At 34.1% G+C, this 23,726-nt stretch overlaps 1 protein-coding gene across 1 annotated transcript in view; it reads right to left on the bottom strand.

Moving 5' to 3' along the window:
• NRK (Nik related kinase) overlaps positions 1-23,726 on the bottom strand; it is a 155,931-nt gene that overhangs the window by 10,644 nt on the left and 121,561 nt on the right. The window contains exons 16-26 of the mRNA XM_006770365.2: positions 21,881-21,975; positions 19,868-19,962; positions 17,782-18,155; positions 15,783-16,116; positions 13,518-13,689; positions 12,934-13,089; positions 11,008-11,151; positions 8,322-8,480; positions 3,923-4,027; positions 2,211-2,353; positions 1,766-1,915 (exon numbers count right to left, since the gene is read on the bottom strand). Of these exons, the coding sequence (XP_006770428.1) occupies positions 1,766-1,915; positions 2,211-2,353; positions 3,923-4,027; positions 8,322-8,480; positions 11,008-11,151; positions 12,934-13,089; positions 13,518-13,689; positions 15,783-16,116; positions 17,782-18,155; positions 19,868-19,962; positions 21,881-21,975 (1,927 nt within the window). The remainder of the gene's footprint in view (positions 1-1,765; positions 1,916-2,210; positions 2,354-3,922; positions 4,028-8,321; positions 8,481-11,007; positions 11,152-12,933; positions 13,090-13,517; positions 13,690-15,782; positions 16,117-17,781; positions 18,156-19,867; positions 19,963-21,880; positions 21,976-23,726) is intronic.

The raw sequence follows: 23,726 nt of genomic DNA, 5'->3' as shown, positions 1-23,726 counted from the left end.
GAGGTAGTTCTCTTGCTTCTCAGATAGTTCCTCAAGTAACCACATATTCTTTAGTATACATGGCTTCCTTGTAGCATTACAGCATTTGTAATCTAGCACTCTTGAAAAAATATTATTTTTAGTACATGCTGTTTCAGAAGATACTCTCCCCAACCTTATATTAGAGTCCTTTCTCATTTAGTGGGCCAAGACACTAGGGTGCTTAGCTAAAAATACTATTTTTGAATATACTTGAGATATCCTAATTAGGTCAGAAAAGTGTTGTGCTTTTTTAACTCATCTTTTCTCCTTTCTTCCACAATAATTACCTGATTGCTTTCAAAAGCAAATAATTCTCCTTGCTTAATAGTCAAGTGGAACACGGGGTTTAATCTCCTTGAACTCTTTGAAATAAGTGTAAACTTGACCAAGTGCTGCAATGTTCAATACTGTACTAGCTTCAAAATAACACTATCTGACATGAAATTTAAAAATAAGATGCAGTAAGCTATAGGAGATACCCCAACTGAAGAGTACTATAATATTTAAATAAAAATGAACTTGCACTTGCACTGATATTTAAGTGGCTTTAGCGTGGCTTGGTCCAGTATTTTCCATATTATAAACAGGGTGATTTCTATATAATCATAGGTGACAATTGAGTAATCAGTTAATTATATTGTTCATATGACCAAACTTTTAAAAATGTCTCTACTAATGATATATGTAATTTGTTATAGATGTATTAAATAATCCTGAATATTATGCAAAATATCAGATTACTTTAGTGATTTAAAAGTACAGAAAGTCTTCTCTTGGACTTTTATATAATGTTAAATTGCTAAAATTTTACTTGTTGACAAACTGGGGAATTAAGAAAAGGTGAAGCAGATTTGTTGGTTCAGTCCTTTTTTTTTCAAAAGAACAAATATCATTGCTATCAACAAATTTGAGACACAACATAATTATATTTTATATGGCATGTTTGTGGGAGGGGTATTATGTTATGTTCCAGATTTTTATATAAATAATGTGAATAGTGTTTTTACAACTCCCCATTTTTTTGATGTGTCATATTTTCACTATTTACAATTATTTAAGAGTTGAGGTGAATTAGCTTTTTAAATGCTGAATTCTTTGATCAGAAATTTTAATTATAATTGATACTACAAGATAACTTTTTATGATAATTTTTATATATCACAGTTAAAGTACTACAATCTGAATAAAGAAGGGTGATATACATAATAATGTTGAAATTGTGGTGGTGTCTTTTTTAGAGAATCCTTTAGTGCATTATAGGGTGCAGAAGGACTGAAGTAAGGAATGCAAGCTCATATGCCTGTTAGTGCCAGTTATTATAAATACATAAAGATAAATAGAGAATGTATAGCATATATTCCATCTAAAAGGAGGCAGGCACAAATAATTTCCAATTGATAATGATTAGATAGTAATATGTGTCTAATGTAGTCAGATCTTTTGGTTTATCAATAGAAGCCCAAATTTTTAAGTTTAAACTCTATTCATTTAAAAACAAAAAACATTGTCCCAGACTAACACTATTTGTCTACAGAACAGATATAGTTATCTGGACTAAGAAACCATCAGTGATTTTTGTTTATACATTACTACTTCCTGGCACTCTATACCTTCCTGGCACTCTACACTTACCTTTGAGGCCTCAATTCCAGTATAGACATTGATAATCATATTTTATTTCTTTAAGAGTTTGAAAGTTGGGAAAAACTCAAATTGTGATAAACAATACTTTCAAGGATCTTACGTTATTTGGCAGGGTCACATCAGACATAACCTCAGATTCTGCATCAATGATGTGATATCCATTTGCTGAGCTGAAGAAAATCTTTAGTCTTTTTTCAGAACCAATAGCCAGGTCAACTGTAACTGGCTTATGACCAAGTGTTGAAAATACCTGTAGATATAAAAGCAAATATGGCCAAAAGGCCAAAAATGACACTCTAAGGCAAAAATTCCCCTGCCCTTTGCTTAACAGGTTTATAAAACTCAGGTGATTGTAAAAAAAAAAAAAATCACATAATGTATTTAGAGACCTATATATTGTAATTTTTATCAGATCTGGTACTACAATAAGAACAAAATTATATTTTGATCTTAAATATTGAGTTTTCCTTTGAAGGTCAAGTCTCTAATAATCGTAAGAGGCTTGTATGACCCTGCACTCTGTTTGCTGTCTTTAAATTCCTTGCCTTGAGCTTCAGCAAATGAAGGAGCTCATCTGGTCTCTTAAAATTGTTCGCTGGATCAGCTGCCTGTATTTTTGCCAGAATTCGTATACAGGCTTCATAGGACATGTAGTCTCCTTTGGAGTCTGCTGATTGATCAATGCATACTTGGTAGGGAATGAAAAAGGCCAGACATGTTAACCTACCATAAACTGGATGTACTCTAGGCTCCTATGGTTGCTAGTTCAAGGAAACAAAAAGCCAAATAGGATTCATCACCAAGTGCAGGTCACAGTGGAGGACTGAGCATCACAGGATTCATCATACTGTAGCCATGTGGCAGTATTCAAACATTTGGAATGAGGACTTGAACTAGGAACTGTGCACCAGGTTAGACAGACTGTTGGTACTTACCATCTTTGCTTTCCAGCTCCATACCAGGCAGCTTTGACCAATCAGCAGACACCCAAGAACAAACCCACATCCAAATACTGACAGCCAAACCAAAGCCCAATTTAGGGAGATCAGATCAGGGATGTGACTTTGGAAGGGCAGGCCCAGAATGTCTTTATAGTATTCTATATTACTTATAAAAGAATATATTTATTTTGCAAATAGACATTGAGGGACAGTCATAAAAATTAGCTTATCTTTATTGTATACATGTGATTTTGATAAGTTTTGTCCTATAAAATATACCATGTGAAGAGATTTTAACCTAATATACAAAAGTATTTCATAAATACCTGGATGAGGTCTATCATGATGTGTTCTTACCAGCACTCTGTAAAAAATTTGTAGATGTACCAACTTGTTCAAAATTATCTGGTACATTTGCTAAATATATAGATTTCCAGGCCCCACTTTAGACCTACTAATTGGCTTGGGGTTGTGTCTGAGATCTAAACTTTTAGCAAATGAGCCAGATGATTCTGATATCCACCCTAGATTAAGACTTTATATAATGCTGCTAATTTATTGATCAGTCCTCAATACTATGGACTAAGTATAAAATAATCCTATTTAAGTAGAATTCTGGAGCATTATAAAAAGACAATATAGATAAAAGGAGTCCCCAGTTTATGAGACTAGATTAAAAACTCATCCGCAACCTAATTGTGTGGGATGACTGATCCATAGAAGTTTAGTTAAACCATATAAAAATAGAAATAATACTGGTAATCAAAATAAACCTAAGCACTATTCATTGCGATAGTTCTAGATAGAAATGTATTTGGAGTTTCAGCCTGGAAGGCTTATAGACCCACGTTTCTCTTCCCATCCCCCATCTATTAAAGTAAAGGCTTTCTCTCCCTTCATCCCTCTACCATTGGGTTCCACCCTCTAATATTGCCAAGCTTTTTCTTCTCCTCCATTTGCTCTCCACTGTCCACTAAAATTGGACAGGGACTTTCTCCGTTTCAAGTCATTGGGATGGCATACAAAGCCTGTGTTGGGGCTCTAGAAGAGAAGTTCTTTATGTGACTACAGGAATTGGGAGTGAGGAGATGGTGTGGAGGTCCTCTAATGGGAGGGATCAGGGATTTCCCTCCACTTTCGTTTCCTTTGGTGCCTGTGAATTGTCTAAAAATGGTTAAATGATAATGACTGACATGGTATATCCAAATTAAAATAACTAGAATAATGGTATATATTTCTGCTACTATATTCTAAAATATTTTTTATGTTTACAATTTTTCAAAATAAAATCATTATCAAAAGGAAAAGGAAACCACTCACTTTAATAGCAGTGCTTTCGTCAAAGGACTTTGGTGCCCATGCATAAAGATGAATTGATGATTTCAAAGCAATTGCAATATATGTTGTTTCTTCATGTTGGACTACAGTGATAAAATACAAAGAAGTAGCAATGCCACAGAGTTAAAGAGAACACTCAAGTATTTATATTTGCTAGTGAAAAATTTAAAACCACAGTGTAAGACCACAGATCATATATTTTTAGAAAAGTCATCTGGTTACAATTTGTTGCTCTCCCCTCCCCTGCAAGGCAACAAAATCATTGTGTAATTTAATGGAGTATAAGCATTAGCCTTCAAAAGCACTCAAAATTGTACACTGAAAACTACAGAACAGTGTTCAAGGAAATTAAAGAAGCCCTAAATAAATGGGAAGACTTCTTTTGTTCATGCATGGGTAGACTTAACATTGTTAAGAGGGCAATATTCCCCAAAGTGATCTACATATTAAATGTAATCTTTCTAGAAATCCTAATGACCTTTTATGCAGAAATGCAAATGTTGGTTCTAAAATTCACATGGAATTGAAAGAGGCCCACATAGCCAAAACCATCTTGATAAAGAAAAAAAAAGTTTGGGAATGCACATTTCCCAATTTCAAAACACTACAAGCTACACTAATTAAAATAGCGTAGTACTGACTGACATAGGATAGGCATGTAGATCAATGGAGAATTAATGGGAGTCTACAAATAAATCAATACATCTCTGGTCAATGATGTCAAGACCATTCAATTAGGAAAGAATAGACTTTTATATAAATGTTACTGGGAGAATTTAATATCCACATACAAAAGATTGGAGTAAAAGTATGTTTAAAGTTGTTCATATGGAAAATAATACAATTACTGATAAATAATAACAAGAATGAACTCTGTGTACTCACAACTGTAAACCTACTTTTGCCCCACATTAGTTACAGAATGCATGCTTAAAGGTGAGCAACACAAAAAATGACTTTAAAAAGAATAAAAATAAATCATAATGAATGGCAATGTTCTCAAATGGAATGCTAAAATTTTGAATACAGAAAACAAAATAGATTTTTCTGAATTGAAATATGTGAAATAAGCAATTAAACAGCAAAACAACAACAACAAAAAGAAAACACCCAAAAAACAAAACACCAACAGGATGAATGAACCTTGAAAATATAAGTGATGGAAGCCTCACTCACACACAAAAAAAACTCATAATGTGTGATGCATTTAAATAAGTTGTCCAGGATAGACAAATTTATAGCAAAATAAAGTAGATCAGTGGTTAATGAGAACCCTGAGAAAGAAGAAGATACCTAGCAAGAAAGACTCCTAGTGGCTAACTTGGCTCAAATTTAAAAGCAGAGCCTAGTAGCTGTTTCTAAATAAAGGTCCTGCGCACAAACTGCACTTCAGGGAGAAGCCTACAATGAACCGCCTAACACAGTGTGTTCCTGACAGCTGAGCCAGCCCTTATAAAGGAATTTATGAAATTGTATTTCAGCCAATAGGACTGAGGATTTCTCCATCCAATTGGAGTTGCACAGCTATATCCCTATTAGCATTTTCACAACCAATCAGAGTGGGTCCGATTGACCATCAGGACATTGCCTTTGGGCCCAAACTGATAGGGTTTTGAGTGCTAATTAGCATGTGGATGGACAAATCTTGGACCAGCTGTGGGGACTTCTGTCTCTATACTAGTAAGTCAGTCCTCCTCTCCTTTGGATAGCACATTTTCACTTTTCATTGAAGGTTAAAGACCACATTTCCCCAGATGGAGCTGAAACACCTAAGACCAGACCAGAGCAGGTGGAGCATACCAGACTAGAGTAGATTTGTCTAGGCCAGTGGTTGGCAAACTGCAGCTCGTAAGCCACATGTGGCTCTTTGGCCCCTTGAGTGTGGCCACGAAGTTTCAATCACACTGTACGTGTGCGCCTGCACGTGGTATTTTGTGGAAGAGCCACACTCAAGGGACCGCAGTTTGTCGACCACTGCTCTAGGCTGAGAGGGAACTAGGCCCAGGGCTGTCCCTCCTAGGGCTGCATTGCTCAGTGCCTCTCCCCAAGGCTTCCTCACAGCCATGCTGTTTCACAGACATTCTGCTTCATAATTGAGCTGTAACACTATTGAGCTGTTCCACAGCTGTGCTAGCCATAACTTATTACAATTGGTTGTGTGCACTGAATAAAGTTTCCTTTCTCACTGCACCCCAAAATGGGAATGCCTGTTGGCATTTAATTGGAGCCACGGACCATCAGGCAACATTACCCAGGATTGTGAGAGGAGAATAATGTGAATGTAAGACTAATTGAATGTGGAGAGGTTGCTAATGGCTATGGGGTTGTATTGGCGGTGGACAATGAAAATTAGATTAAGGTGATGGTTACTATACAACCCTATAAACATTCTAAAATTGTATACTATTAAAGGGGTACACTTTATGGTATGTAAATTATTTCAATAGTTTCTACTTTGTGCTCTTATTTGGCAGTGACATTAATTCTGTCCTCTCTAGCCAGACTTCATCTGAGACCAATATATATAATATAAGGTCTCTCTCTCTCTCTCTCTCTCTCTCCTCATTCTTTTTTTTTTTTGCACTGTTCCCAAGATGGTCAAAGAAGTATGATTACTATGCCCCCAACAAGCAAAGGAAATCTACTGTTCCATTTGTCAGTAGGGCAAATATTTTTGTTTTTTATAAGAACAGGGATGGGTTGGAATGGGGTCAGCCAGAAAAACTAGACTTAGCTAGTCCTTCCGCTTACCAAGAGCCCAGATTTGCAAGTTGGTTGGTTACCTTTGTAATCTCTCTCTCTCTTTCTCTCTCTCTGTCTCTTTAAAAAATATATATTTTATTGATTTCAGAGAGGAAGGAAGAGGGAGAGAGAGAGATAGAAACATCAATGATGAGAGAGAACCATTGATCTGCTGCCTTCTGCATGCCCCACACTGGGGATTGAGCCCACAACTTGGGTATGTGTCCTGACCTGGAATCGAACCTCAACCTTCTGGCTCACAGATTGTCACTCAATCATTGAACCATGCCTGCTGGGAAACTCTCTTATTGAACTAAAATATTTATAAGTTGGTGGTAAGCAGTTCTGTTATATAAACTCCTGGGTTACCATTGGGGGATGTCATTCACTTCTGGCTACAAAATTTACATAATATACTTTGAAGAAAAGTAGTGATATGTAAAAGTAGAAAAGCCTGGTTAATGTGGCTCAGTGGTTGAGCATTGACCCATAAACCAGGAGGTCATGGTTTGATTCTGGTCAGGGCACATGCCTGGGTTGTGGGCTCAATCCCTAGTCAGGGGTACGCAGGAGGCAGCTAATCAATGATTCTCTGTTATCATTGATGTTTATATTCCTCTCTCCCTTTCCCTTCCTCTCTCTGAAATAAATTAAAAAGAATTTAAAAAAAGATAAAACTAGAAGAAAGTAATGTATTTATTTAATGCCCAATTCAGGTACTCATTTCTCTCTTCAATGGTGTACGTGTACACATGTACACACATATGTAAATCTATCCTGGGAAAGCCTCATTATATGCAGAGCAGAAATGGTTAGTCAGGATAGAAATACCCTGATGCAACTCATACTAGGTGATCCCACCTATCTTTTACTTATGTCACTAGTTCTGCCTATAGGGGCAATTAGTGAAGAGGAAAGAAGGAAATGAAGGCTGAGAGTAGAGGAAATTTGCTTTAGAAACATAACAAAATGGGATAACATTATTTCCCAGTTGTCGACAGATTGAGAGTAGGATTCTGAAACCCTCGAGTTATTACTCCATTTCACAGTGAATGCTTTTGAAGAGGCAGGGATATGAAAACATGCTAATCAGACAGGAAATATTAAAGAATCATATTCATGAATCTCAACAGTGGGGAGCAAGAGCCAGCAGACCATAGGAGACGTTTTCTTTTGACTTATTATAGAATTTCCTCATCAGTGTTAAAAGGGATTTGCTAATTAAAAATAAAAGAAATTATTATATGATTCTGTTTTGTTACTATTTAGAGGAAAGATAATTTCATATAAATAATCTTGTGTGTTATTGCAGAAACACTTAAGCATTATATAGTTGAAGTTATATAGAAACAGGAAAATAATAGTTTATATGGAGTAATTAGAGTGACTGAGAAGAGGACAAAGGTGAGAAAGTAAACCAAATTTAACTTCTATAGCTATTTCAGTCAATCTATATTTTTTCAATAACAGCCATAATTGTGGCATAAAAATCCTGGAAAATGTGGCAATAAAATTCACTCATTTTTGTATATGAAGTTGAAACTTTGCCCTTTTCCTGCCTTTCATAACAATGTACTTCACCAAGTGAAGGGAATCAAAATTTGTATACTATAGTAAATATGAAATGGGACTTACGAACACTGAAGTGTTCACAGCCTGTCAACTTATCAATAGCTTTGCAGGCTTCCTCTGTCTTTAGCATTTCCTCTTGTCTTCTTTTACTTTCTGGATCATCATTCAAAATCTTGTTCCTCAGCCAGGTCAGATAATACACCCGAAGTCTGTTTTTATGGCCTGATGGGTTAAAAAACAATATAGTGTTTCAATCTATTTTCTTCATATACTAAAAGAATAAAAAGTAAAGGCATTCTGCCTTTGTAACCAAATGTTTTCATTAGGGTAAAAAGCACTTTTAAAAAACTGTACTGCATCAGTCTTCCCTTCTGAGTTTGTAAATGTGATAGCAATGTTTCTCACTTCCAAAAGATAGTAAAAGTGTCCACCAGCTACCTATGTGCCTGTCTGAAGTGAATGTAAAATATTTCTTTGGGGCAGGTTAAGACTGCCATTGTGCAGGCAACAGAATTACCATCCATTCATTTGTATCTTGGCTTTCATCTAAGTCATGAGCCTTCTAGGATTCAAAGATGGAGAAACTGCCCCTGGTATTGGGTATGAATGAGAGGGCTGCCTAATGTATTCACTGTTAGACATTCAGGGACAGTGGGATGGATCTCTCTTTGCTCTTTCATTTTGGCATGTTTACAAACTAGTTGAATGGTTTTATTATTTTTTCTCAACCCAATTTATCTTTAATATTAATTTTCTAATTATAAAGGCCATCAACATTTTATAATTCCTTCAGGAAAACCTGGCCATTAAAATTTCATGTTTTTTAGTGGCTTTATATTCATTTTAGTGTTTATGATTAAAAGATTTCTAGGCCCAATAATATGATTCTTATTTATAAGATAAATCTTAAATATAGTTTTATATGATACTTTAAAAAACAATGTTAGAATTCAGACATCCATATCTGTTGCCATTCTATTCTTAAATGGTAAAATAAATGTGTGCGCTAAACTATTAGGCATATTTATACATGATGTTCTCTGTACTATCTGAAGCAAAAATAATCCACATTTGAAAAAATTTTCAGCTTTAAAAATGGCACATTTAGGTTATAGAAAGCTGAATAGAAAGTAAAGCACTGTGTTATCCAGCCACCCAGGTATTTTCAAATGTTGCTAAATGTTGCTTTTATGTACATCAAGCAGTTATAAATGGATGACTGTATAATCTGATAAAAATTGTGAGGTTTTAGCATGTATAGAGGATTTTATTCTCTTACTAAAACTTAAAGCAAAGTTAATCATATTTAAGAATACAGATAAATATTAATCAATGTACAATATGGCTATTAGGTATAGGCTGGAAGTATATAAACATATCTAAATGACTGCATTTAGCATCATTTTATTCTACACTCGAACCATTTTTAAATTTTTTTAAAAATATATTTTATTGATTTTTTACAGAGAGGAAGAAAGAGAGATAGAGAACTAGAAACATTGATGAGAGAGAAACATCGATCAGCTGCCTCCCGCACATCTCCCACTGGGGATGTGCCCGCAACCAAGGTATGCCCTTGACCGGAATCGAACCCGGGACCCCTCAGTCCGCAGGCCGATGCTGTATCCACTGAGCCAAACCGGTTTCGGCCATTTTTAAAATGTTTCTGTCCTTTTATCTGCCATCTTTGGGTTATAGTCAGTTTTAATGCTAACATTACTAACATCCATATACTTGCTCTCTCATATTAAAAGGTTCAAGCTCAGACTGACCAAAGCTAAGAAATTCAACTACTATATGAATAGAGTGGAGAGGCCTTAGAGCAGTGGTTCTCAACCTTCCTAATGCCGCGACCCTTCAATACAGTTCCTCATGTTGTGGTGACCCCAATTTCATTGTTACAAATTGAACATAATTAAAGCATAGTGATTAATCACAAAAAATATGTAAATATATATATATATATGTGTTTTCCAATGGTCTTAGGCGACCCCTGTGAAAGGGTCGTTTGACCCCCAAAGGGGTCGCGACCCACAGGTTGAGAACCACTGCCTTTGAGGATCCAGCCTAGTTACTAAGCCTATCCATAAGCTTTTATGATAAGTTTGTGCTAGGGACAACACAGTATCATTTCTATCTATTTACTTCATTCTTTGTTGCTTCGAATACATCACAAGAAAGGTATATAGTGGATGTTAGTGTGGTTATGTGTGCATGGGTGGGTGAAATTGTGAGTTGTGAAGTAGTAGGTGGATAATCAGAAAAGACCTGAGTGCTGGCCAGATGGCTCAGTTGGTTAGAGCATCATTCTGGCATATACCAAAAGTTTGCAGGTTCAATCCTTGTCAGGACAAGTAAATGAGACAACTGATCAATGTGTGTCTCTCATCTCTCTCTCTCTCTCTCTCTCTCTCTCTTTCTCTTTTTCTCTCTCCTTCTCTCCCCTCAGTCTCTCTCTCTCTCTCTCTCTCTCTCCCGCTCTAAAATAATTAATAAAACACATGGCTTTTCTTATAATTGACCTAGGTTAGGTGTATTGCAATCAAATATACAAATACCAAAGGAAAGTCAGAAGTTATTTTAAATTATAAATAGGTTAAAAAATACTAGTGGAAAGTCTGGTGTCCCAAATAAATGTGACATTTAAAGTGCTTTCCTATTAACACCTTCTCCTGAGAAAGTCTTTAACCCAGTTTGAAACCTAATTAATTTGTATAATTATTCAGCTAATTTTAGTTCTTAAACAAACCCGAGATAGTAATCAGCAAATTGAGTGGCTCTACAACTTGAATCTGACGAAATGGTCTTCGTTTTATAAGTTTTGTAATATCTGCCTTTCCACTTCTGTCCATAAGATACAGATTAGATCTGGTTCCCAACAGCAAATTCACTCCTGTTTATATATAAAAAGAAAAGTTCTATATTAGCTCAGATAATATTTTTATAATGAACTTTATATTAGTAGTTTTGTTATGCCAATGTTCTGATTTATATAAAGGTGGTGTATCATTTTAGGCTAATGTTAACCTTATTCTGTGTAAAAATGGAATGTCTATGAACAGAACAAATTTCATTGAAATATATACAAATATAGAAGATAATACCCTTTGGCAATATTGTACTGGCTGGTGTCTAGTGTACCACATTTTATCTCAGAACCCTTAGTTGTGTCCCAAACTTTATAAAAATCAATCAACCCCTTGGAAAGTTACCATTAAATATTACAGATGTCTAGCACCTACAAAGATATCAATTCAGTTGATTTCTCATTTCTAACTATATCAATGGGTTTTAATGTTTTGAAAATAATTATATGTACACTGATTTAAAATGGAATGATTCTGTGTTCATACTACATATATTAAAATATTTACATTGCAAAAAGTCTATTAAATTAATCCCTACTTTTGTGTATTTAAATTTTGACACTCTTTGTCTGCTGGTTCTAGTCACTCAAAAAACAATAACAAACAAACAAACAGAAAACATATAAGTACTGTTTTAAAATACCAGAATGACAAAACTGAAATAGAAGGTTAAACTAAAGTTCGAATGTACTTCAAACCACTGTGGGAGTTTTCCTCCATATCCTAAGACACAGGGGAAAATCAGCAAGGTAATATAAGAAAGATTACTTCAATATGTTCCTTCTTCTTGGAGAATATTTTTCTTTAGGGGTAAAGGCAAGGATTTCTGCCTTCATTTTCCCATTCTGTCTTTTACCAGTTCTATAAGTAATGCCTAGGCCAGTGGCAGATTTACAAACTACATTTTTCTCCCACAGGGGAATCTGAGAGGGAGAAGGAAGTGCAGTCAATTTTTACTTTAATCTCTTGTTTTTCAAAATAAATTTTTCACAAATAATGAAAATTAATTACTAGGCATGAACTGGAATGATAATGAAGTAAACTTGGTTTTCTTAAATCTGATACATTACATTAGCAAAAATTTTGAGGATGTTAGATTTTAACCTAGGTTGTTCAATCCTTATAACTATAATGTCCACTACATTGCTCTATTTTTTATATAAAGTTCTGTTCCTGTTCAATCATACATAAAGTAAAATCTATGAATTTGAAAATTGGAGATTGGCATTTCCTTTGGATTTCCCCCCTTCTTCTGTTCATTTATTGTTTCATTTATGCTATAAACTGGCTTAAGGTAAAATATTGTCCCAGTACTACTAATATGGTTATATTAGTAATTCATTCTTCTAGAATAAAGGACTGAAAAAGTCTATCAAAGATATAGAAGTAACTTTCTCAACAAATTCTCAAGATTATTTTAAAACAAGAACTTGCAGAAATATTTCTTGTAATATATCATTAATTATATGCTGCACATCTTCTTATATTAAAACATACTAAGTTCAAAAATTTTTAAAAATTATAACCTAATTCAATTTTATATTTCAGTTCAGTTAATTCAGGTTAAAAAGAGAAAATAGAATGAAAAGGTACGGAACACCAATTCAAACATCAAACTACATTCAGTGAAGATAAATCAGCAAAAAGGAGCAAATTAATTATATAAATATATTTTTTTAATTTCTTGGTAATGATTTGGTAATAGAAAATAAATGTTTTATACCTATGATTTTTTTCACAGCTTTATTACATAGATAAAATATAATCTTCAAAGAAGCAACAGCTCATTTTAAAGAAACCAAACTCACCCCACAAAGAACCACAGCAGATCTCAGAAGTAAATTCCTTTTCATACATGTGGATTAGTGGTTTTTTACATGCAGTAGAGACATATAGTGGGTTAACATTTACTTCAGAGGTTTTCTTAGGTGATTTCTCAGGTACTTCCACTAATCCAGTATATACTGTGAAGAAGTAAGGAGATTATATTGAGAGAAATTACTAATGTTTACACAATACGTGCCCCGATAAGTTCCTTTTTTTCTATGGCATTTTATTTTTTAAATGTAGGTATCATTTTTGTAACTCCTAAACCATCAGATAACACAAATCATGACAGTTAAAATACATTTCTGAATATAAATGTATTTCAAGTTACTATGCTTAGATTGAAAAAAAAATTACAAATGAGGGACTCAATTTTTCAATTGTAGTTCAAATTTAGGTGCCATATAAACTCAGAGAAGAGTAGATTTTTAAAGCTTATATCCATCTGGCTTAATGTCAACTGAATATCAGAATGATTTAATTCTTTTCAAATCCTGAACTAGTGGCAAAACCCTTTATTTAATATGTGAAAAGACATCAGCGTTTGGAGATTAAACACACTTACAAATGGAATTGGCAAACTCAGTATTTGCAGCACTCCCAGAAATGTTGAAAGGAGATGAGTGACTGGCAGAAAAACCTGATTCTGTTGATGCTTCTGATATGTCTATACTGTCATTCTCATTATCAGGTGTTGAGGCAATGGTGTTTGAGGTCCCACTTCTGCAAACTGATTCCTAAAAGATGAAAAATTAATTTTGATTTTATTAGGAACTTAACGGTGAGAGAAATACAATATTACTGGGGTTCATTTGAAAAATAGAATACAAAATTTGTTAATGTCTATAATTCTGCACCAATATAAAATGCACATTTGCCAGATGAACCCAACAATTTCATCTGAAAGAGAGACACAAGTTATGTTGAGATAATTTATATCACAGGATAAATTCAAGGAGCTTGAATTCTCTAACTATAAAATTTAGAAACATAACATTTTTGGAATTTTTACTATGTACTAGGTACTCTGCTGGACATCTCTACTCCAACAAACTAGACAACCTGAAGGAAATGGACATACTCCTAGAAAAATACAACCTTCCAAAAAATCAGGACGAATCTAAAAATATCAATAGGCCAATAACTATGGAAGAAATTGAAGCAGTCATCAAAAAGCTTCCAGCAACCAAAAGCCCGGGGCCAGATGGCTTCACAGGGGAGTTTTACCAAACATTCAAGGAAGAACTAAAACCTATCCTCCTCAGACTATTCCAAAAAATTCAAGGGGAAGGAACACTTCCAAACTCATTCTATGAAACCAGCATCACCCTCATACCAGAACCAGATAAAGACAACACAATGAACGTCTCAGTGGTCAAAAACTAAAACCATTTACCCTAAGAACAGGAATAAGATAGGGATGCCCACTCCCACCACTCCTTTTTGACATAGTACTGGAAGTACTAGCCATTGCGATTAGACAAGAAAAAGAAATAAAAGGCATCCAAATTGGAAAAGAAGAAGTAAAACTGTCCTTTTTTGAAGATGACATGATATTGTACATAAAAAACCCTAGAGACTCCATCAAAAAACTTATTAGTCTTAATAAATTGATTTGGCAATGTAGCAGGAGACAAAATTAACATCAAGCAAATCTATGGCATTTCTATACTCCAAAAGTAAACTTACTGAAAGTGAGGCTAAAAAATCAATCCCATTTACCATCACACCAAAAAAATTAAGATACCTAGGAATAAACTTAAAGAGGTAAAAGACCTCTCCTCAGAAAACTACCGGATATGGAAAAAAGAGGTAGAAGAAGACATAAACAGATGGAAGAACATACCATGTTCATGGATTGGTAGAATCAACATCATTAAAATGTCCACACTACCCAAAGCAGTCTATAAATTCAAAGCACTTCCCATTAAAATACCAATGGCATATTTCACAGATCTAGGATGAACTCTCCACATATTCATCTGGAGTAAAAAAAAAAAAAGGCCCTGAATAGCTGCAGCCATCCTGAGAAAGAAGAACAAAGTAGGTGGGATCTCAATACCAGATGTCAAGCTGTACTACAAAGCCACTGTTCTCAAAACTGCCTGGTACTGGCACAAGAACAGATATACAGATCAATGGAATAGAATAGAGAGCCCAGAAAACAACCCAAACAAATATGCTCAATTAATATTTGACAAAAGAGGCAAGAACATACAATGGAGTCAAGACAGTCTCTTCAATAAATGGTGCTGGGAAAATTGGACAGATACATGCAAAAAAATGAAACTAGACCACCAACTTACATCATACACAAAAATAAACACAAAATGGATAAAAGACTTAAATGTAAGCCGGGAAACCATAAAACTACTAGAGGAACCCAAAGGCAACAAAATCTCAGACATATGCCAAAACAATTTCTTCACCAATACATCTCCTAGGGCCATAATGACTAGTAGTGATAGTTGTACAACATTGTGAATGTACTTAATTTTACTGAATTCTATACTTAAAATAGTTAAAATGGAAAAACTTGTTATGCATATTTTACCAAAATAAAAGCTTCCTATAAAAAAAGTATGTGTTAAAACAAGCATGTGATCTGAGTAATAAAGGCAAATAAAGCAGATATTCTTGTTCATGAAAATAAATAGGAATCATCCAAATTAGAAGAATCAAAGATCCACCTACAGCTATAATTAAAAATGTTTAAGGCTTTGTTCTGAAGTTTAAAATATATATGGAATGGCTGAAAATGTGACATATCACATGAAGAAACACATTCACAAGGAGAGTAATTTATTCTCCTTTTCAAATGGTGAATTACCTCTTGTTGATGTTCATTGTCCTGGGATGTTGGTCTCTCCAAACCTGGATCATCTGTCTCTGAACAACTTTCTCCTTCACTGAGTTCAAAGACTTCACTCTCTTCATTGGTTTCATGGACTCCCCTACCTCCGTTGCCCTCCATGCCTCTTCTCCCACTTCCTGTATTGGCTTTATCTTCGTGATCTCCCATAGCTGTATTGTCCCCACTGGCTGCATATCTTAAATGGCTTCTACTGGTTCTCTGGCTTCCGTAGCTGCTGCAGGTACCTTCTCCTCCATTATCATCATCTCTACCGTTTTGCTTCCAGCTTGCACCTCTGCCATAGCTTGACCTGATGACAAGATTCAATTAATGATCGGGGGAAAGCAACCCAACAAAAACATGTCTGAAAGTCAGCAAATTAAACTGAATTAAAATGTGTTGCATACATAGGTACTATCTCTAGGCACATTTTTGCTCTATGTGAATATTGGTAATATATAGATAAGAAATATGTCCTTATGTCCTTTCAATCTTATATACTGAATTAACACCATAGTCACCATTAGTTCCCTAGCTGTATTTGGATGGCAGATGGAAGATAACTTTAATCCTGTATTAAGAGCATATGTTAGGTTGGTAGTAAGAATATGTATTTTTTTAAAAATAATAGACTATTTTATGTATTAGCAAATTCACAGCCACATGAATGATCAAACCCATACTCTTGACTCAATCACAACATATTTGAATAATTATTCTTGCAATATATATAATTTATGCTAATGTGAACATGTGCCTTGTTTTTCTAACATGTCTATCATTGCTCTGCTATAGAATCCGATTCTATAGCACCAGAAGGGAAGTAATATAGATTTAATTAAACTAAGATAGTAATTTAATTAGCTGCTAACAAAACCAAACTTAACAAAATGCCTCAATGATCTTTTGCATAATAGGCATCCTAAACATGTACCTATTATAACTCTAAAGCAAATTTATTTGGCACTGGAATTCCTGGTAGAATTTTAGTTAGCAAAAAAGAAAAAAAATGCCTCTTCTGTCATATATATCCCCCAATAAAATTAAAATTGAACCAAAACAAGATATGGATTTAAATATTATAAAGAAAACAATTCTCCCACTGTTAATTATTTTTATACAAATATAAAAATATATTATAGTAACTACTATTCTTTGAGATATGTTTGAATACAAGCCATGAGCATATGTAAATAAGAACACAGTGGCTATTTAGAGCAGGAGCAAGGAACTAAAAGCATACCGAAAAATAACTGGTGGAATGCCAAAAACACTATTTCACTAAATATTATCACTTTGGGCAGCTGCTTTATAAATAGATAAAGTTTAACAAATACTGAATTTAGTTATAGCAATTTTCATCATTCCAATAATGCCATGTTAGTAAGTTAAGTTTCAGCCTGAAAATATGAGTGGAAGTCAAATTTTTATTCATCTTAAAGCAAATTTAGATATTTTGTTTGAAAATACTAGGGCTTCACCTTATAGCTTTAAATGAACACACTACTAAATTTGTCATCCTCATTTCTCATACTTATTGCAGTTTCACAGGGCAGGATGTTTCAGTAACATTAATGTTAACAGATGACTTGGGGTGGTGAATACACAATATAGTGTACTGTGCAGATGATGTGTTGTGGAATTTTGCACCAGAAACCTGTATGATTTTGTTAACCAGTGTCACCCCATAAATTCAATATAAAGGAAATGAACAGAAAAAATAAATAAATGAGGTTTTTGTTTATAAAAATTAAAGAAACTAATACTTGAATATTAATAAAATACAGTATAAAATAAAAATTAAGTGTTTTCATTGAATAATTATAATATATTATTAAAAAATCAACATTTACCCATATGCAAGTGCAATTCCTTCACTCACTTAGCAATAAAGTTTGCAAGTAAGCCAAAGATGCAAATAGTTTTGAAATTATAAAATATAGATAATGCAAGTAATCCAGAAAAAAACAACAACCTTGGCCAACTGGGAGCATCATCATGATTATTGCCTTTGTCATCAACACCTTCATCATTGCCATCATCATCTTGGTCTTCACCAACATCATTAGCCTGACCAACATGGTTATCCAAGGCATCATTGCTCATAAGTATCTTATCATGCTCATAAGTTTCTTCATACACATCATTAGAATCATTATCATCACCATCAGTATCAATACCAGCATCATAGAGTTCAACATAATCACCATCTTCTTCAGGTGGCTGAATGAAAGGTGCAGGAGTTAACCAATCATTCCGGAAGATTTCAGAGAGTGCATTATAGCCTACCCATTCATTTGTCAAATAAACGGGGGGTGATATTTTTCCTACTTTAAATCCATCTGGAACCTGTGTGCATAAGAAAGGTTAATGTAGTTTCTAGTATCCTTGCATTTTCATCTACATTGAAACATTTCCAAGCTGACAATATTTTAAAAATATATTTTCAATTGAAATGAAGACAAAACCAACATTTTTGTAATGATGAGATGACAAAACCCAAACCTCAAGCTGTGATCATTAATGACCTTTCTGTATGACACAAGAAAAAAATTTACTCACTTTTGAAACTACCCTTACTTGTCTTCTGAAGGATAAACATTAGGTTTTGGTGCCAGAGAGTAAAACAGATTATTTGATGCACTATAGAAGATAGAGTATGTTTTTTTTTCCTTTTGTTTTATTCTCTGACATTGGGATTAATACATACCTCTTAAAATTGATATGTTAATTTCCAAGCTCTAGTTTTATACAACAGAGGTTGTCTTAAAGTAACTCAAATACTTTTAAGCATATTAATATAAATCCACATTTAAGTATGTGATGTATCATATAAGCAACTTTTGAATGAGCTACAAATGATTGTGTGTGTGTGTGTGTGTGTGTGTGTGTGGTAGGGTAGGAGTAAATACAAAAGTAAAATTTAATGATCTAAAAGCACACTACACAAAGAATTGGAAGACTTTTTATGTATGCATTTGGAGGGAATTTTCCTTTTCTTTACTTTTTATACATTGCCTGATCATCCAAGAAATGATGAGACAAAAATTGAGCAGCTAGCCTCTACTCCTTAATTTGAGATTAGCTTCTAAAAATAGTTCTTTTAATAATCTTCTCTTGAATATGTTCTGACACAAGAATGGGAAAATAAAATATTTTAATCTTTATTTTGAAGTATTACAGCTGCCCCCTCTACTTTCTCCCATTGCCTTCCTCCATCCAGTTCCTGCCCCACCCCAGTCCTTTACTGCACTATTGTTGTGACCAAGGGCAATGCATATATATTCATATAAGTTTTTTGGTTTATCTCTTCCCACCCCCTTTCTGTCTGAGATCTTTCAGTCTGTTCCATGCTTCCATATCTATTGTACTATTTTCTTTTTCAGTTTATTTTATTCATTAGATTCCACATATAAGTGAAATCATGTGATATTTGTCTTTCTTTGACTGGCTTATTTCGCTTAGCATAAAACTCTCCAGGTTCTTCCATGCTATCTCAAAAGATAAGAGATCTTTCTTTTTAATAGCTACATAGTATTCCATTGTGTGAAGTTACCATGACTTTTTTATCCACTCATGTACTGATAGGAACTTAGGCTGTTTCCAGATCTTAGCTACTGTAAATAACGCTGCTATGAACATAGGGGTGCATATATATTCTTTCTATTTGGTGTTTCAGGATTCTGAGGGTATATTCCCAGAAATGGGATCCCTGGGTAAAAGGCAGTTCCATTTTTAATTTTTTCGGTAACTCCATACTGCTTTCCATAGTGGCTGCACCAGTTTACATTCCCATCAACAGTACACTAGAAGCATTACCTTTTCTCTACATCCTCACCAGCACTTGCTATTTGTTGATCAATTAAATGTTCTTCCATTTCAAGTTTAATTTCTAGATTTCATCTTGTGCATACTCACATATCAATAGAAGTCTTTAAAAGATTAACTTAAAAACTAAACACTTTAACCTTTCCCTCAAGTAAAGATAAAAATAAGTCAAAAGAAATTTAAAATGAAAAAGAACAAACATAATTGTATTATGAGTTAAGATGGAAACCTACATGGATATCAACCAGCAACTTCTGATCAATTGTAGAATAAGGAGGTGATGACTGTGACCTTCTCCTAGTCACTGGACTCTCTTCCTTGGAAGATTCTGTGGAATGTCAAAAAGGCATTAGTAACAGTGGTGATCACAGCAATTGCCTTCATTTTTATAGCGTAACTGTTCTATCTCTTAGTATTTTTCAAGTAACTTTTCATTCAGGAAATATCACTTGATAAATTCTCATGGGGCTAGGATTCTTTGTTCTGTTTTAAGTGACAGAGACAGACTCAAGGTTTGTACTGCCTGTAGAACTACATGGCTATTCTTTATTTCCTGTTTATTTAATTATTGGGGTGACACTGGTTAACAAAATTATACAGATACATGTCTATTCTGTTATCAATATTAAGGATACACTTGCTAAGTATTTCTATCTGTGTAAGAAGGTGCACAGTAAGACTGGTAGACAGTTCTATTAAGAGAAAGAATATATTAAAAACAGGAGGAGCTATGTGGTATCACTGGCCTCCCAGAATAACCAGTACAAAAAGAGCCCAACAGCATATTAGAAGATGATAAATTAGACAAAACTCTCAAGAAGAGAGTTGACTGCAATCATTATCATGCCATTTCCACTAAAGGATATAGCCTTAAGTATTTCTATATAGGTGAGAAGTGAACAACTGAAAAGAGACAAAACTTAGACCTTTTTATAAAGCTGGGAACCTTTCTATAGTGGTGCTGTGCAATAGAACTTTCTTTAGCAATAGTAATGTTCTGTATCTGTACTGTCCTATACAGTAGCCACTAGACATACATGGCTATTGAGCATTTGAAATATGCACAGTGTGCCTATGGGGTTGACTTTTTAATATAATTTTCTTTTCATTTAGGTTTTAATTTTAACAGCCACATGTAGTTAGTTGCTATAACAATGCACAGCTCAAACTTGTTGTGTAAATATTTCTATTTAAAATTCAAATTTATTTGGATTGGAAGTCTGGATTTTTGAGATGAAGATTTGTGGTATAGTAATCCACACCTGTGATTTAAATCCAGTGGTAGTATGGGTGAGTGAACTTGGAAAAAGTTTCACTAAGGGGACACTTGGGTCCCTGTTTATTGTTTTTTGTGCACTTGATTTTAAAGATAAATAGTACTACCCCACTTTTATTTGCAGCATTGGTATATATAGCCAAAGTATTGGTACTGTAACTCCAGAAAACGTGTATTTGCATACACTGGTAACTTTTGAGAATATTATGCTGAACACACCCTACAATTTGTGTCTCCATCTTCTGACACTATTGTATATTTGCAGTTTCCTATCTTTCTGCAGGAAACCATTTTCTCTCAAGTCTCTTGGTGTGTTATTAGGCTAAGTAGGAATATTAGGCAAGTGTTTGAGATTTTGAGGCAAATTTATAGTATGTGGTCTCCTTTCCTACATGTTGAAGTATGCTATCCCATGGGAACTTAAAATGTTCTGTGTAGCACACACAATAAAATAATAGAATTTTAGAGCTGAAAAGAACTTTAGCTATTATCTACACAGTTGCCACCCATTCCCTTCTCCTACTAATCACGGTTCAGACTGCTTTGGGGCTTAATGCAAGATTTCTTTATTTCAAAAAAGGTGATAGGAATAAACACATGCTCACAACTACTTCATCTAATATTTCCATATACTAAAAGCCTATCAAAATAAGCTTATTGGAGAGGCCTCTCCCAAGTAACTTTCCCATATATTTCACATATATTATAGAAACTAAAGTAAACACACTCCGGCTCCCTAGACACATCCATAGCTACTATTCAACTGAAAGAAGAAACTTTTGAAAAATCAATTTTCTTTTCTAATATGTCACCATCAAACAACCAATTGCCAAATCCAATGGCCTCCTGGTCTTAATCCTATTTGGACTCCCTGACACTTTCAATTAATTTCTTGTTGAAATAATTTCTTGACTTCTGCAATATAAATTGTGAATCATTAGCTGTGTTTTTAGTTTGTGCTTTGAATCACCTGATGTTGCTGGGAAATTTTGAGGATTTTGCAAACTTCTTTGTCTGGTGTCAATGGGCTTCTGAACTTGTTCCAAAAGAGACCACTGAGGAACACTAATGAAAAGACAGAAAAGTAAGTTTTATTTCCTAATATGTACAATGCAATGTTAGGGCCAACAAAAAGTTTTGTTTAAGTATATGGGCATATACCAAATTGGGAAGAAGTAGACCTTATATTTTCCAATTTCCACTTTCCCCCAAACATGCTATTTTATCTTTAACAAAGAAACAATTTCCAAAATATAAAAAATGTTCCCAGTCATGTGTTTCTTCCACATATCATATTTACTTCTAAAAATTCCTATAAAATTTCTTTAAGCAAGTATTCAGACATTAATAAAGTAATACATTAATAAATATAACTTTATAGAGTACAGTATGTGAGGATTTCAACATGATAAAATGGCTAATATATGCATGTTTTAATGTAAAATATTCCACTATTATCATCCTGATTAAAAATGCTTTAAATCCACGATTTTTAATGTCCACTTCCCGTTATAGATAGATAGATAGATGGATGGACACAGATAGAACACCTTAATATTAACTATTCAAATTCAGAGAGTATTTAGAAAGATTTTTGGAACCAGTGCTGCTAAATTTTATAGTTGCTTTGGAATTTCTGCATAGGAAAAACTATAGTTATTAATTTAAGATTGGGACAGACAAGTTTTTCTATAAAGCAAACTTTCAGGAAAGACTGAAGTTTCATTTAAATCAATTTTAGAAATTTAAGCATACTTAAAGTTAATACATTTGTTATCCATAATCTCAAAAATTATTTTGTCACATGGTCAACCAATTCCAGTTAACAGAAATATATATATATATATATATATACACACATTTATTAAAGACATACCCCATGATACTAAAAAAAGATACACAAAACTAAAGTGGTTTCTTCCCCTCTTTGTGGCCAGAAGGACCATGACAATTCATTCATTGAATACAGAGAAAGAGAACGTTCCCAATCTAGGTTTTAAATTTTCCAAGATTTCTACACATAAAATCTAAGGACATAAATATATTGACTTTTAAAGTATAACATGGTAGGAATACGCAAACTATACACTATCAACTCTATGCCATCTGGGCATGTGGTCCAGTATCTTGAATATAGTCAGTGCTCAATATTTACTGAATGACTGAGGGAATGAATATAGGCTAACTTGTTCCCATAAATTGGGGTTGGAGGGGGTATGATTTTCATGGAACATTTTCATTTAAATTTAGCTTCCAAATATAACACATTGCACACAACATCTAAAATATGAAACATGAAATTTGAAAATTATTGAAATTTCACCAATATTACAGAGATAAGAATTTCTGTGACTGGTACAAACTATCACTGATATAATGTTGAGTTTTAGATTTGGTTTTTCCCTATAGATCATTTCAGGCTTGCACATTCTGTGTCATTAGCTTTTGAGGTTAGGGATTATTTATATGTATGTTCTATCACGTAGTACTTAATAAAATTTGTAATTGAAGTATATGATACAAATTAAATTATACTTGTCCTATCTAATAAAAGAGAAACATGGTAATTAGCTGTATGTCCGCTACCCTTCCCATTGGCTAATCAGGGTGATATGCAAATTAACTGCCAGCCAAGATGGCGGCCGGCAGCCAGGCAGCTTGAAGCGAACATGAGGCTTGCTTGCTTCAGTGACGGAGGACTCCAACGTTCCCTGCCTGACGCTGCCGGCCTCTGAGCTTGCAGTCTGAAACATTGTTACCAATATAGAAGCTAAACAAAACCCCAGAAACCTGCTTTCAGCCAGCCGGGATCTCCG

This window comes from Myotis davidii, unplaced genomic scaffold, assembly GCF_000327345.1.
Source record: "Myotis davidii unplaced genomic scaffold, ASM32734v1 scaffold624, whole genome shotgun sequence".
NCBI classification, from domain to species: Eukaryota; Metazoa; Chordata; class Mammalia; order Chiroptera; family Vespertilionidae; genus Myotis; species Myotis davidii.
The sequence above is the reverse complement of the archived record's forward strand: the minus strand, read 5'-3'. Positions and strand labels throughout refer to the sequence as shown.